This window comes from Oryctolagus cuniculus, chromosome 15 (assembly GCF_051225735.1).
Source record: "Oryctolagus cuniculus isolate XC-2025 breed Fujian yellow rabbit chromosome 15, ASM5122573v1, whole genome shotgun sequence".
In the NCBI taxonomy this organism is placed as follows: domain Eukaryota; kingdom Metazoa; phylum Chordata; class Mammalia; order Lagomorpha; family Leporidae; genus Oryctolagus; species Oryctolagus cuniculus.
Genome location: NC_142881.1, coordinates 29,000,359 through 29,014,730, shown reverse-complemented (window position 1 = coordinate 29,014,730; position 14,372 = coordinate 29,000,359). Strand labels below are relative to the sequence as shown.

Here is a 14,372-nt window from a genome sequence, read left to right as displayed (position 1 = left end):
CCAAGCACTTGGGCCATCTTCCACTGCTTTCCCAGGCCATCAGCAGCGAGTTAGATTGGAAGTGAAGCATCTGTGACTCGAAGGCGAGCCCATGTGGGATGCCAATGCTGCAGGCAGGGGCTTAACCTACTATGGCATAGCGCTGGCCCTGCCCCAGTTCTGATCCAGCTCCCTACGAATGCACCTGGGGAAGCAGCAGAAGAGGCCCAGGTCTCAGCCCCTGCATCCACATGAGAGACCTAGATGGAGTTTCAGGCTCCTTGGATTCTTGCAGCCATTTGGGGAGTGAATCAGTGGACGGAAGAGCCGTGTGTGTGAGTGTGTGTGTGTGTGTGTCTATGCCCCTCCCTCTCTCTGCTAGTGTGCCTTTCAAATAAATAAATACATCTTTAAAAAAGGAAATTGTGGGAAAATGGAATTAAAAGATGTTTATTTTGGCATAAATTTTTGACATTCATGCATAGTTTTCTTCACAATATGCATTTTCCATGAACTTCTCAGACCCTTCATATGCATGGATTTCAAACATTTTAAAAATTATTTATTTGCTTATTTGGAAAGCAGAGAGATTGAGATAGTGAGAGAGCTCCCATCCAAATGGGAGGACTTTGGGAGCCCAGGGAACACAAAGCAGGTCTCCCACATGGGTGGCAGAGACCCACCTGCTTGAGCCATCACCGCTGCCTCGCAGGGTGCACATTAGAAGGAAGCTAAGATTGGCAGTGAAGTCAAGACTCGAACCCAGGCACTCTGATGTGGGTGCTATGACATCACACGTGGCAGCTTAGCCACTAGGTCGGACACCTGCCTCTGAAAATTGTTTGCACGTGGATAAACATACCTTTTTTTTTTTTAATTTATTTGACAAGTAGAGTTACAGACAGCGAGAGAGACAGAGAGAAAGGTAAACATATCTTTTAATTTCACTTTCCAAAAGGTTCTGAAGTTCCTTGCTATGTGAGTTCCCTCGTTCTGTCCCGTGAATGGGATCTTACACATTGTTCCAGGCCTTCTTTTGTCACTCAGTTTACTTTGGACAGCCTTCTGTGACTATCTATGACGAGTCACTTCCCTCGTGGTTAAGGCTGCCTAGTAACGCCTTGAGCAGAGGTGCTGGAAGCTGTTTAACCAGGCTCCTAAGGGGGCCTAGCGATTATGCCTCTGCAAACAAGCTCCACTGCCTGCACTCATCCTCGTTTCATCTGCCCGATTGGGTTTCTTTTTTTTTTTTAAATTCTAAATAGTTTCCAATGAATTTCAAGTAAAAATCAGTATTTATGATTGCTCTTCAAAAAAAATCAGACAATTTGAGGTAGGCATTGTGGTGCAGCAGGTGAAGCCACTGCTTGGGATGCCCACATCCCATATCAGAGTGCCAGTTAGTGTCCCGGCTACTCCGCTTCCATCCCAGCTCCCTGCTCCTGTGCCTGGGAAGCAGTGGATGACAACTAAAGTACTTGAGGGTCTGCCCACCGTGTGGGAGACCTGGATCAAGTTCTGGGCTCCTGGCTTTGGCCTGGCCCAGCCCCGGCTATTGCAGCCATTTGGGGAGTGAACTAGTGGATGGAAGCTCTCTCTCTTCTCTCTGTCACTCTCCCTTTCTAATAAATAAATAAATATTTGTAAACAAGTCTGCCAGCGTGACCTCCCTGGCTCCCACTTCTGCGTGGCAGCCCTCTTCAGGGCTGCAGAGCCTGGTCCTTTAAAGAGGCCTGTGCTGTGCAGTCCCCCAGACCCCCTCTCTGCTGTCTTCCTAACTCTTCCTGTCCCTAGGGCTCTCTATGAGCTGTGGGGTGGGGGCGGGAAGGGGGCAACTAATGACACATCAGATGCAAATCCCTTGCGTTTGGTACCAAATCCTCTTTGTGATAACCACTCATCCACAGTTTTAGGGCCACAGGTTCTTGGGCTCATGCAAGTGTGGGTAGGTGGCATTCTTAGTGTGGAAAATCAGTGGTGCAAAGAGGAGAAGCCAGTGCTCTCAGGCCCTTGCTCCTACTCCTGGGCCTTCCCCTAGCAGGAGGGAGGGAGCGCCGTCATGTGCATCCTGCTCCATTGAACAAAGTGAAGGCTAATGTGCCCAGTAGACCTGTGCTGCCCAATACAGTAGCCACTGGCCATAGTTATGTTAACTAGATTGCAATTAAATGAAATTAAAAATCAATTCCCCAGTCACACTTGCCACATTTGAAGACCCCAACAGCCACACGTGGCTGGCTGGTGGCTGTCGTGTTGAGCAGCGTAGACGTGGAAAATTTGCACCATTGCGGAAAGTTCTCTTGGGTGCACTGCTCCAGGCAGTCTTCTCCACAGAGACAGGGACCAGTCATCGCTCGTCCACCGCTGCAGGCTCCTGTCGAGCACAGAGCCGGCACTCAGGAATGCTTTCTGAGTCAATAACTGAGGAATTAACTAATTAATCAATTAATCAACCAGTGGCCCCAGCAGAGGCAGCTGCAGTCTCCTTTTGACGGGAAACTGAGGCTGGACCAGGTCAGAGGGGCTCTGGCTATCACACTGCTGCCCGGGAGGCCAGGAGGGACACACAGGGGACTGAGACCTAGGAAGGAAACAGTTAATCCCGGATGGTCCTTTGGGTCAGAAGCCTGTGTCTGTATGAGGTCTTCTCCAAGATTCACACGCCCCCATGTCTGCAGGCTGGACCTGGGAGGCCTTCCAGAAGCTGGACAGGCCAGTGGCCATCTTGCTGGCTACAGGGAGACTCAGGCCAGCAGAGCTGCAGGAGCTGTGGTGCCTGACTGGTTCCCATCTGAAGGGTGCATGCGAGCTGAGGGGGAAAGAGAAAGAGGAGGAGGAGGCGGGGGAGAAGGAAGGAGACCTGCACAGGAGGACAGGAGGGGACGCACCTGTGGCTTGGAACGTGTGCGTCTCCCTGCATTCACGCGGCCTGCGCATGTGCCTGTGACACGGGGCTGTGTATGTTCCGGGAGGGCCTGTGGAGGGTGGTACTGAGGGCTGTGTGTATTAGGGGAAGTGCGAGCGCACTGGAAGCTGTGCGTGTGTGGTGTGAGAGGACTGGGTGTTAGGGGGCTGTGTGATGGGGGTACATGTTGTGTGGCAGCGGTTTTGTGCTATGCCCTCAGCGGACTGCATGTGTGTCTGTGGTGTGGAGATGTGATAGGCATGAACCTGTCTCCCCTTACAGTGCTTCCTGACTTCACCCTGCAGGATGTGCGCCCCAGGTGCCCCCTCCAATCCACGTGCAGAGCCCGGCCTGTCCTCAGTGACCCTCCGTCCTTCTGGGTTCCAACAGGGAAAGGGGAGAGGAGAGGAGACAACCAGAGAAGGGGAGGGAAACAGAGAGAAAGAGGAGAGGACCCAAGTGGGCCCTGGAGACCAGCTGGGGGGGATCTGGGGAGAAGAGGAAGCTGGAGGGGGCGGCAGGGCAAAACTAAAGGCGGGGGTGGGAGCAGCAGCAGAGAGAGAGATGGATGGGAAACTGGGAAGAGAAAGCGCGGTGGGGGAAGTGGAGACGGCGGATGAAAGGCCAGAGACAGGCCCGCGATGGGGGCGGGGAGTTGCGGGGCGGCGGCGCTCAGGCGCTCCGAGGCGCGTGGCTCCCCGGGGAGGCGGCAGACACTTGGCGGAGATGTTACTCCGGAGTTGGAGACGATGATAAATATGATAATTTGTATAAAATCTGAATGGGTCTTGTTTTCAGGGAGAATGCCTCGGATGATGAATGGGCCCGGCTCTCAGATAGATGGCTGATAAAAAGTGTACTGGATGTTGAGAGCGATTTTAATTCTCATTCTGTCCCCGCAGATGCCGCGGCCGCCGCGCCCGGCCGCCGCCTCCCGCCTGCCCACGGCGCGGGGCGGTCAGCGGCCCGGCCGGCCTCGGCGGCTCAGGAGGCTTCCGAAATGACTCTAATTACAGAGTTATTAATTTTAAGAGGAGGGTGAGCGGGGGGTTTATGATTATTAATCGAGCGCCGGCGCGCGGCAGGCGAGGCGGGCCGGGCGGTGGACGAGCTGCGTTTGGAGCGCGGAGGACGCGCCGGGCCTAGGGGCAGTGCCAAGCCTGGCGGGCTCCGTGGCGGCGGCGGCAGCTAGGCTCCGCGTCCGACGCGGGCTGCGGGCGGCAGAACTTCCCAGTGCTAGGCCCGCGTCTGACCCGGCAGACCCACCTCCGCCCCGGCCCGCGCTTGCGCAGCCCTGCGTCGCGCTCGGCGCCTGGGTTAGCAGGTGCGCAGTCCCCCGGCCGGAAGCGCAGCTCTCCAGGAAGATGCGCACACTCCCAGCGGCCAGGTGTCCAGCAGTGCCCATGAACCCTGGTCAGTGAGGGTTCCAGGAGAGGCACAGGCTAATGACAAAGTCACTTATGGGGACCCTATGTGTGTCAGGCACTGTGCGGGGCGCTCTGGGACTTGGATTTTCCCATGCAGAAAGGGTGAGGCTTCCCAAGTCTCAGCAGAGGAAACTAAGGCTTATAGAGTAACTTGTCCTCAGGAGGGTCGATCTTTACTTCAGGGACGCTGTAGACAGAAACTACCCACCACCACCACCGAATACATAACACGTGGCCAAGGGCTAAGGAGGTGCAGCAAGTGCCTGTGGCCATGGAACCCCAGTCTGAATGGTTGGGCATATGGCCCAACACCCTGTCCATCTTAAGGGCTGATTTTAATTTTTTAATGCTTATTTATTCTTTCTTTATTTGAAAGGCAGAGAGAAGAAGAATCTTCCACTTCACTGCACTCCCCTCCAAGTGCCTGTGCCTGTAACAGCCGGGGCTGGGTCAGGACAAACTTGGGAACTCCATCTGGGTCCCACGTGGGTGGCCGGGACTCCAATACTTGAGCAATCAGCTGCCTCCCAGGGGCACTATTAGGAAGCTGGGCTGGATCCCAGGCTCTCTGGTATGGAAGGCGGGTGTTGCAAGCAGCAGCTTAACCTGGGAGAAGATTTTTAAAAGACTGGCCTGGGAATGCAAGCCCCCTAAGAGAAGCACATAAATGATTTTGCTCCATGGTACTGGTACTTTGGGGATAAACCTGCTCAACTACAGTAACTATCTCTAAGAACTCATGAGTCCTTTGGAATAGGCCCCTTGGCATATCTGCAAAGAAATGGTTAAATTCCAATTTAAAAATTAGATCTATCTCCTCACCAAACATAGGCCCAGGCCCCTTCTCCCCCCATACATATGTATTCACTCCTGCCTTGTTCTACCTGGAGAGGCTAAATGAAGTCAGAGATGGTCTCCACCAGACCTGGAACATTCCAGAACTTCTCTAACTTCCATATTTGGGCCTAACCAGCTCCTGCCCAAGGGCCAAAATAAAAGACAGCAGGGAGTGGCCAGTGCCGTGGCTCACTAGGCTAATCCTCCACCTGGGGCACCAGCACCCCAGGTTCTAGTCCTGGTTGGGGCGCCAGATTCTGTCCCGGTTGCTCCTCTTCCAGTCCAGCTCTCTGCTGTGACCCGGGAAGGCAGTGGAGGATGGCCCAAGTGCTGGGCCCTGCACTCGCATGGGAGACCAGGAGGAGGAAGCACCTGGCTACTGATTTCGGATTGGTGCAGTGTGCCGGCCGTAGCGGCCATTTGAGGGGTGAACTAATGGAAGGAAGGCCTTTCTGTCTCTCTCTCTCTCTCTCTCACTGTCTAACTCTGCCTGTCAAAAAAAAAAAAAAAAAAAAAAAAAGACAGCAGGGAGTGCAGGGCATTCTGGGATAGAATGGGGCAGCTCTCAGGTCAGCCACAGAGTTGGTTGTGTGGACACAGGGGAGCTTGGAGAGAGGATGGACCCCTATCCATCTGCGGTTCTGGGTTGGGGGGGCAGGCTCCTGGGGGATCTGCAGGGGGCAACCCAGGTCAGGCCTGCATGTGGGGCACCAGGATCAGCCCTTGGGATTCTGGTCTGTGGCTGGCATCTGAGGACCAGGACTCCCTGCAGCCTGAGCAGAGGCTGAGCCCATCTGGAATAAGGCATGGAGGGAGGCTCCTCCCACACTGAGGCCACAGGCCTGGAAGCTGGAAGAGACTGGGGGTGCCTGGTGGGGGACGCCATCCAGCAGGGAAGGCCCGAGGGGCTCGGAGCTTCCTGGAGTGCTGCTGGCAGCCCAGTGGGCGTGTAGCTTCAGTCTCCACTGGCCTGGTCTCAGAAAAGACCAGAGGTAGTGAAAGGGACTGCTGGGAGGGTCTGAAGAGAGAGGGGAGGAGGGTTCCTGGTTTCACCAAACAGGTGCCCTTGACGAGTCCCCCCAGCCACAGCCAGAATGGCTTCTCCTCCCCAACCCCAACTTCCCACTGGGGACATGGAATATTTTAATATTCGTCTAAGAGTACAGGTTATGAAGGGAAGATTTATGTACAGACCTTACCCTTGCCACCTACTCATTGTGCGAATATGGATGAGTCACTAAAACTACCTGTGCCTCAATTTTCGCATCTGTAAAATGGGATTAATAGTAGCTGGTAAAGGTTAGGGGCAAAACTGTGTATACAGCACTCAGAACAACCCCTCAGGCATGTTACTTGTTATCACCAGCTTGCTTGAGTGGGGCCCTCTAGATGGACAGCTCCCCTGACTCCATGTGCCTGCCTAGGAGACAGACCCCAGTGTGTGAGGCAGTCTGGGGCTGAGATGGGGGCAGCTAACGGACTGACACAGTCAAACATCTACATGCCAGGGATACGTGAGCTTGTTTAACCCATGCAACAATTCTACAGGGCCAGGATTCCTACCCCCAGTTCACAGACGTGACACCTGCCCGCATCCTGTCTCCATCTCTCAAGTCTACCCTCTCTTCTCTGTCTCCCTTGGATTTTGGTTTTGTTCCGAGGTCTCAGATCGTCTCTAGTGGAAACCACTTGCCCACACTCTGCTCACGCTCCTCCAGCCCAAAAATTGCTTTTCCCCTCCAAATCAGATCTGTTTCACTCCCTGATTCAAAGGCATCCTCTGACCTACCTGAGACTCATCCAAACTCCCTCGCAGACCAGCTCCTCCACTCGGCCCTGCCCACCTCCCAGCCTTGGTTCCTTTGCCTCCCTCCCCACGCTGGCACACTGTCCCCATGTTGCTGCACGGTCCCCACAGCTTCACGGAATCCTTTTCGGTTCCCCGGCTGGAAGAGCTGCTGCTCTCACGCCTGCACTCTCACGCTCCGCTGCCTCTAGTGCCCGGCGTTTGGTATATATCTAATCATCTGCCCAAAGCCAGCCTCTTTAGGATGTGTGACCTGCCACCCCCAGCCATCCTCCTAGCCCGCACCTTGCACTTTCTGCAGTTTCTTGGTTTCCAGCTCTCTCTTTGCCAGTAGATAATGTCCAGGGTCGGATTTACCTCTCTAGTCACGGTGACCGGCACATGCAGACCCATGTTCATTGACTGACTAACTGATGCCATGTCAGTCCAGTGCCCAGCTTAGCCGCTGCCTGCCCACTTGCTCCAGCCTGGAGAATTCTGGTTGGGCATCAGCCGCATCCTGTTTCTGTGCAGAGATCAGAAGTGACTAAAAGTCTCCTTCCTGGAGGACTTCCCTCCTCCGCCCCTCCCGCCCCCCCACTATTGCCCAGCTCCGTGGCTGACTCATGTCCGGGTGGTGGGGGGAGACGGTGGGGGAGGGGCAGGCAAGGAGAGACGGAGCGGACCAGATCGACCTGGAAGCTTCACAGGTTGGCAATTTTGCGGGCGTTTGTCGTCCCAGAGGCTGCGAGTGAGCAGAGAAACCGCCTTCTCTTTACGCTTGGTCGGTCCGGCGCACACAGCGGCCTCCAGCGACCGTGCCTGGGGTCTCAGGCTACAGCTCGAGGTCCTGGGGGCGCCAAACCACCTGGGCTAGAAACGGTGAGGCTGGGAAGGGGCGCTCCCACCTATGTCCACGCAGGGACCTCGTCTGATGGGAGGGGAGACAGCCTCTGGCACCCCCACTTTTCCATGCTCTTTGCTTCTCATCTGCACCGACACCCCCACACACACCTCGCCTCCCCACTTCTCCTTCTCTTTCCTTTCCTGCTCTCCACGCTCTGGCCTGGGCAGCCCAGGGCCGCACCGGGCGCCGGGAGCGGGTGACATCTGCGCGGCGCGGCTGCGTAGCCGCGGCGAGGCGGCTCAGGAAATGCGCCCTCCGCTGGCGCCCGGCCGCGCTTCTCGCTGCGTTCGTTTTTTCTCGGAGCTGTAGCCGGGCGCGCGAGCCTGGATGCTGGGGATCCTCCGAGGGGGGCCTTTCTCCACTCTCCTGCGGAAGAGTGCGGGGTCGAGGCGCGGAGACCTTGGAGGTCTGAGCTAAGCGCCACAGCCCGCCCACCCCGCGTCCTCGCCTCTCTTCACGCTGGGACAGAAAGTCGCAGGCGCCCAACGCGCGCCCCCTCACCCAAAAAGAGCCCTGTGCTTTTTATCCGCCCCCGCCCGCCGGGACCAAGGCTGGCACCCCACACGCAAACAGCTTGCAGGGCAGGCGCTCCCGTGCGCCTAGCGCCCTGAACTTCACCGGAGTCCAGTTCTGCGCCGGAGCCCGCCTGGGGCCCGAGCTGCGCAGGCCGAGCTCCCGGCCGGCCGGGGCCTCCCGGGTCTGCGGCCACCGCCCGCCGCCGGGCTCCGGCCGCCGCGGGGTGCGTTCTCACTGCCGCGCCCAGCAGCGGAGTTTTTGTGGATAAACAAAAGATTTGCTCTTTTGACTTTCTTTTATTTTCTTCAACCTCTGGTCCCCTCCTTCTTAATCTCCCTCTTTGCTCTTTCCTCTGTGACTTCTCCTGCTCATCTCCCTTTTTTCGTTCGCTTCTCCCTCTCACTGTCTCTTGGCGGTACAGCCCCTTCCCTGCCCCTGGCTTTGGGTCTCCCTCCCCGGGGGCTCGGCGCTCTCGCCGGGCTGGGGCTGCCTCGGCGCCCGGTTCCGCCGCCTCTTTCTCACTTTTTCGTTTTCCCGGGCGGCCCCCGCCTGGCGGGCTCGGGTCCGCTCCCCTGCCACCGCAGTGATTTATTTGCCTGACCCGGCGGAATCAGGTGCTGAGCCGAGCCCTGGAACGAGGGAACAGATTTCTCCCAGGAAAGGTTTTGTGAACTAAACGATGCTAATTACGGGGTGGGGGCGCCGCCCGAGGAGGGGAGTCGCGGGGCCGGGCGCGGCCGGCGCAGGGGGGGGGGGGGAGGCCGCGGCCGGTGCCCTGCGCCTCCCTTGCGCCTCTCGCCCTGGCTTTCTCCTTTTCCCTGGGAACTTTCCTGTCTGAGTTAACTATTAACCGTTGGCGAGAGGCAATTTTCTTCGGAATTTCAGCGATTTCCTTTTCGCGGTGGAGACAGATTAACATGCAGTCAGTGCGATGCTCGGCCTGAGTCTGCGCGCGGGCGAGGATGCCTCTGCCCCTCCGAACAGTGTCCTTCGCCACAGCGGAAAACTACAGTCCCGGCCCCCTCCCCTGCCTGCGCACGAAGCCGTGACCAAGCCTGTGCCCGGACGGTGCCCGGAGTGAAGGTGGAAAAAGCCAAGGGCTCATACTCCGGGGAGGGGGCAAAGGGGGGGAACTTGACCCGGGCCAGCCGGGGTGGGGTTGGGGGGAACTTCAGACCAACGCTCCCAGCCTCCCATGCAGGGCCTCTGGTGAAGGCAAACTCGGGAGGCGGGGGGGGGGGGGGGGAGCCCCCTGGGGTCTGCAAGACCCCTAGGCTGTCTCTCCCGCCCTCCCTCCGTGCCACTGACAGCACCCCTGGCCCGCACATGCACACACCCACCCAGCTCTGGCTTGTGACCGCTGCAAAGTTTGTCAAACTTGAGCCGCTGGGCGCAAACTCCTTGCCGGGCTGGGCTGCTCTCTCTAGCCAGGGGCCCTGCTCTTCCTGTAGCAGGGCAGGGAAGGAGGGCATTCTCCACCAGCAGATGTGGGAGAGGGATGAGTTTCCCAAAGTCGGGCCCTCGCCTCCTGGGCCTTTAGCCCCTGGCCGCCCGCCACGCTGCCGGACACCGGAAAGCATTCCTCTCCCGAAGGCGCCCCGGTTACCACAGCGAGGCTAGGCTGGGCCCTGGCCGATCTCCCTGCCGCTGCCCGCTCTGGGCCGTCCTGGGCCTCCCGCCGTCACGTCTGGGCTGTGCTGAGCTTGGCTCTGGGACCGGGGCTGTCCTGTCCCAGCTCTGTCTTTCCAGCCTGTTCGTGCAGCTCCCACCCAGGCCGAGTAGGCCTCTGGCAGGGCTCCTCTGTCTCTCAGTGTCTCCCCGTCTCTCTGTCTCTGTCTCTCTTGTTTGTTTCAACCCATGGACACTGATTGCGCCTTATGAAGTTCTAACTGGTTTTGTGTCAGGAAGATCTTTCTCGCTGCTACCCAGCCTGGCGTGACGGATTAAACATCAACTAGTTAAATAAAAATTAATATCAACTGCCTCCTAACTTCTAATGTCATGTTGTTTATAACTAATGAACTGATTAGGGGATAAACACATCACGGAGACATTCAGCTCTCCTGCTCGGCTCGCTGCTGCCCGTGTCCACTCCCCGCGAGGCCTGCTGGCTGCCCTGCCAGGGAGCGGGCGGGGGCGGGGGCGGGGGCAGGGAGCTCCCTGGGGCTTGCTCCTTTGCCCACCTTCACCCTTCCCTTCCCTTTATCTTCCCTCCTTTCCCGTTCTCTCCTTTTTCCTTTTTTATTTTACTGCCTGCCTTCCTTCTTTCCCATCCTCTTCTGTCTTTTGCATCTCTACCTCTGTCCACTAGATTGTCCCTGGTGTCTGTCTCTCTGAGGGTCTGGGTCCCAAGCCCCTCCCTCACCTAGTCTCTCCCTTCGTCCACCCAGTTTCCACCTCTTTTCCCTCCCCGCCCCCCCCCCCCATTTGGATTCATTCCTCTCTGGCTACTGCAGACTATAAGGCTCACCGCCCTGCTAGTGACCAGCCTGGCCTTGCCTTTAGCACCTGGTGAAGATGGACAGTCCTCCCCACTCTCCAGCTATTTAAGGGAGAAAGGAGGGAAGTCGAATAAGGGGAGGAGGTGTTTTTAATTTCTCCTTTATTCAGTCTGGGAAGGGGAGTAAGGATCTTAAAAAAATTTTTTTTAAACTTTCCTCTTCCTCTTGTCCCAGAGCAACTAATGCAGGTTCAAGTGCTACATTCAATGTTCAGGAACAGAACGCTCTCCTGGTGTCTTTTCTCCGGGGATTCAAATCCCTCCGCAGCCAGCCCTAGCCTGACCTGAGCAGCCTTCTGCAGGGTCCTTGTCCTAGAGATACTGAAGCCCAATCACAAGTGTCATCATGACAACAATGAGGCGGAGGCGCGAATCATCACAGACCCAGCTCTGGTGATTTTTTTTTTTCCCCTAAGAAGCCACAACATTTAAACTTGGTCTGCCCTGGACCGCAGGGTCTGACAAGACAATAACAACAGAAAAAGCTTTTAAAACCAATTTAGCACACGTGAAAATGTAATTCTAATGAAGAATCAATAGGCTGGCGGATCATTTTTCCTGGGACTCCTTGGAGAACCTGAGAGAGACTTTCAATCAATGGTGCAAGCGATGAGCAAAAGGGCCTGAGAGACTGTGGGGGACAGGGGCGAGACCAGGAGACAAAGAGAAACACAGTGGGAGAGGGGGCTGCTGGGGGGCTGAGGCAGGGGCCCAGGCCCTTTGGCACCACTTTGCCAGCTTCCAAAGGAAGAGTGTCAGAGCCACGAGCTAAGGAGGTGCTTCTTCCTCTACCCTTCTGGTATGGGACAGACTGCTCAGTCCAACAGCCTCAGCTACCTTTCCTGCCTGGGGCCTGGGGCCTAGGCCCTGGCCCTGCCCCAACTCTGGGCTCCGTGTTCAGGTCATTGTGACAAGCTGGCTTAGAAGCAGTCAGGGGACACTGTGCAGTTCCCAGCCGTTGCCCCTCTGCCTGTGTGCCTGGGACATTAGATCTTGTTCATGTCTGTGACATGCAGCACGCACAGGTGTGGCCATGCTTGGCACTTTAGTGATCCCTTGCACACTCGTCATCACAGCCTATGAGAAGGGCAGAATTAGGATCACTATCTCAGAGAAGGGCACAAAGAGCGCCCGGTGAGGGTCCTCACCCCTCTGGGTGACTGGGCGTGGTGCAGGAGGTGACAGGAAGAGGCTAATGAGGTGAGTGACCGCCTCAGGTGTGTGCAATGGAGTGACAACACGACAGTTGTGGATTTTGTTGTACATGTTACTCTCCTGGACTTATCCTCAGAGATGTTCCTCTGTGTATAATTTGTTTTAAAAAATTCTCTTTTTAGGGTTTTGTGCCCTTGGGTTGGAAAATCACTGTTTGATGGGAAAAAAAAAAAGAAAGAGCGAGCGAGCGAGCGAGCGAGAAAGTCTGATGTTTGGAATCAGCAACGTTGGTAAGATGACCACGTTAGCCATGAGGGGCCTGACAGGGTGGAGTCATATTTTTTCAAGTTTACGTTGGAGAGCCATGATGAAGGTTTGCCACTGGGTTCTTGTGCCCTCAGCTTCCTGTCCCGAGCTGCACAACCTCTGTAGAGGAAATTTAGCCAAAGGAAGGGAGTCCCAGGAGACAACTGCCAGTTCCTGAAAGAAAATGGGCCCAGTGGGCCAGCACCTGGGGTTGGTCCCTGCACTTTCCTTGCCGGCCTGGCAGTTCCCCGGTGCTGTGGGCAAGGCCAGGCAAGGGCGGGAGGCCCAGGGCAAGCAGGGGAATACGACAGAGAGCACAGCAGAGAAAGAGAAGGGGCCCTGGTACGGGAGGGGTGGAAGCCACAGTGCTCACGAGGTTTTCCCCAGGCCAGCGGCAGGAGTACAGGAGGCTGGGAGCCAGAAAAGCAGGGGGTGAGAGGCTTGAGGGAGAATTTGGGGCCTGGGAGGGCATGCTGTGGGAGAGGTCGAGAGCCCCCCACACACACACAGCAGGGGTGAGGCACCAGAGTGCTGTAGAAGGGCAGGGCTGCAGCAGGTGGCTGTGTCGGTGTGGTGAACCCCGGAGGGTGGGGTCCTTCCCCTTCCCCTGAGCCCTCACCGGCTCCTAATAGGCAGAGAAACCGGCGATTTTTTTTTTTCTCTGAGTTATTTAAAAAGAAAGAAAAAAAAAAGGAACCTGGAGCAGGAGAGCTTGTGAGAGATCTACTGAGCAGTTCCATAATGAACGCAGTGGTGACAGGGACCTCCGGGAAGGACTGAGGGGCCTGGGAAAGTTGGGGCGAGTCTGCACTGAGACTGAGCCCCGCGGCCGTGTGGGAGGCGGTGGAACCGAAGCGGCGCGGGCAGAGGGAGCCGCACGAAGTTGGGGAGGACGGGCGAGCGCGGACGCCCCTGCGAGCGCAGCAGTGCGACTGAAGTGACAGTGCGGAGAGGGGGTGAGGGGGAGGGGTGCGGCGGCGAGCCCAGGGATTCGGTCTGTGGGTGCCTCCGGCTTGCCTGCGGCTGGCGGGGGCCTCGGTGCGTGTGCGCGCGTGTGCGCGGGGCGGAGAGCCCGGGGCTTCTCCGCGTGTGCTGTGCCTCGGCGCGGCCGTGTGTGGGAGCGCGGGCGCGAGCAGAGCGCACAGCCGAGGCGGCGGCAGCCTGGGTTATCTGAGCCGCTCGGTCTTGGGTGGCTGCGCCCAGATCTCGGGGCGGCGGTGGCGAAGGCGAGACGCGCTGTCGGGCCGCAAAGAAGCGAGGAAGGCAGACCCAGGCCCAGGAGGCGGCGGCGCGGGGAGCAGAGCATGGAACAGCGCGCGAGTCGGGCAGGTAAGAGCTAGGAGAGACCCGTCACCGCCGCTGGCAAGGGCAGGGCTGCGCCGGAGAGGGGTGGGGGCCGTCGGGGCAGAGGGCTGGTAGACTGCATTTCTCTTTCCTCTCGGTGCTTGGTGTCCGCGGGCGACTTCGGCTCTGCGCACTCCCCCAACCCCGGGGCCTTCCCTCCCAGTGTCCTCGAAATCTTTCGCTAAAAACTTTCCATCCAGATAGCAGGAGTGTTGCAACTTGGCCGGGCTCTTTGCAGAACTTGGCCTTCCTTTCTGTTGTGTGGGTAGGAAGCTCGTCTTCGCACTTTCTCTCCGCACATTTTTTGCACAACTTTCTCCAAGCTAGGGGTATTGGGAAGGCCCCAGTTTCTGGTGAGAAGAGAGCGCAGGCGTCGGGGAGTGGGGAAAGCTGCCTGAGCATGGTTGAGTCACCTGTGCGCCTGGGTCTTGGGTGCCTGAACACCAGTGTAGATGTGCCCAGCCTTGTGTCGAGAAAGCTCTGCCCAGGAGATCAAGGGAGGTTCACAGGAGCCTCGGGGTCTCCTTAGCCAAGGGCTACTCTTTTTCCCTCAGGGCTGCCCACTCAGCTCTGACTGTCCAATTAGGTGCCCTGGTGTTGTCAGGGCAGGGAAGCCAAGTGCCCAAGTTTAGTTTCAGTGGAGAGGGAGAGGGTTGCATCAGGTTTCTAGAATTTTCCAAATGATTCCACAGAGGTCAGGCCTAACCTCA

General features: G+C 57.2%; 1 protein-coding gene across 8 annotated transcripts in view; it reads left to right on the top strand.

Annotated features, from left to right (window-relative positions):
- The first annotated feature begins 10,876 nt into the window (after window positions 1-10,876).
- The window catches only part of PAX2 (paired box 2), a 90,619-nt gene continuing 87,123 nt past the window's right edge, over window positions 10,877-14,372 (top strand). For 2 of the 8 annotated variants that reach the window (XM_070057378.2, XM_070057377.2), the window contains exon 1: window positions 10,879-13,647. In XM_070057378.2, coding sequence (XP_069913479.1) covers window positions 13,623-13,647 — 25 coding nt within the window. In that variant the 5' untranslated portion in view covers window positions 10,879-13,622. Of the gene's footprint in view, window positions 13,648-14,372 lie in introns of all 8 variants that reach the window. The other 6 variants (XM_002718656.6, XM_070057376.2, XM_070057379.2 and 3 more) reach the window with 6 other exon arrangements.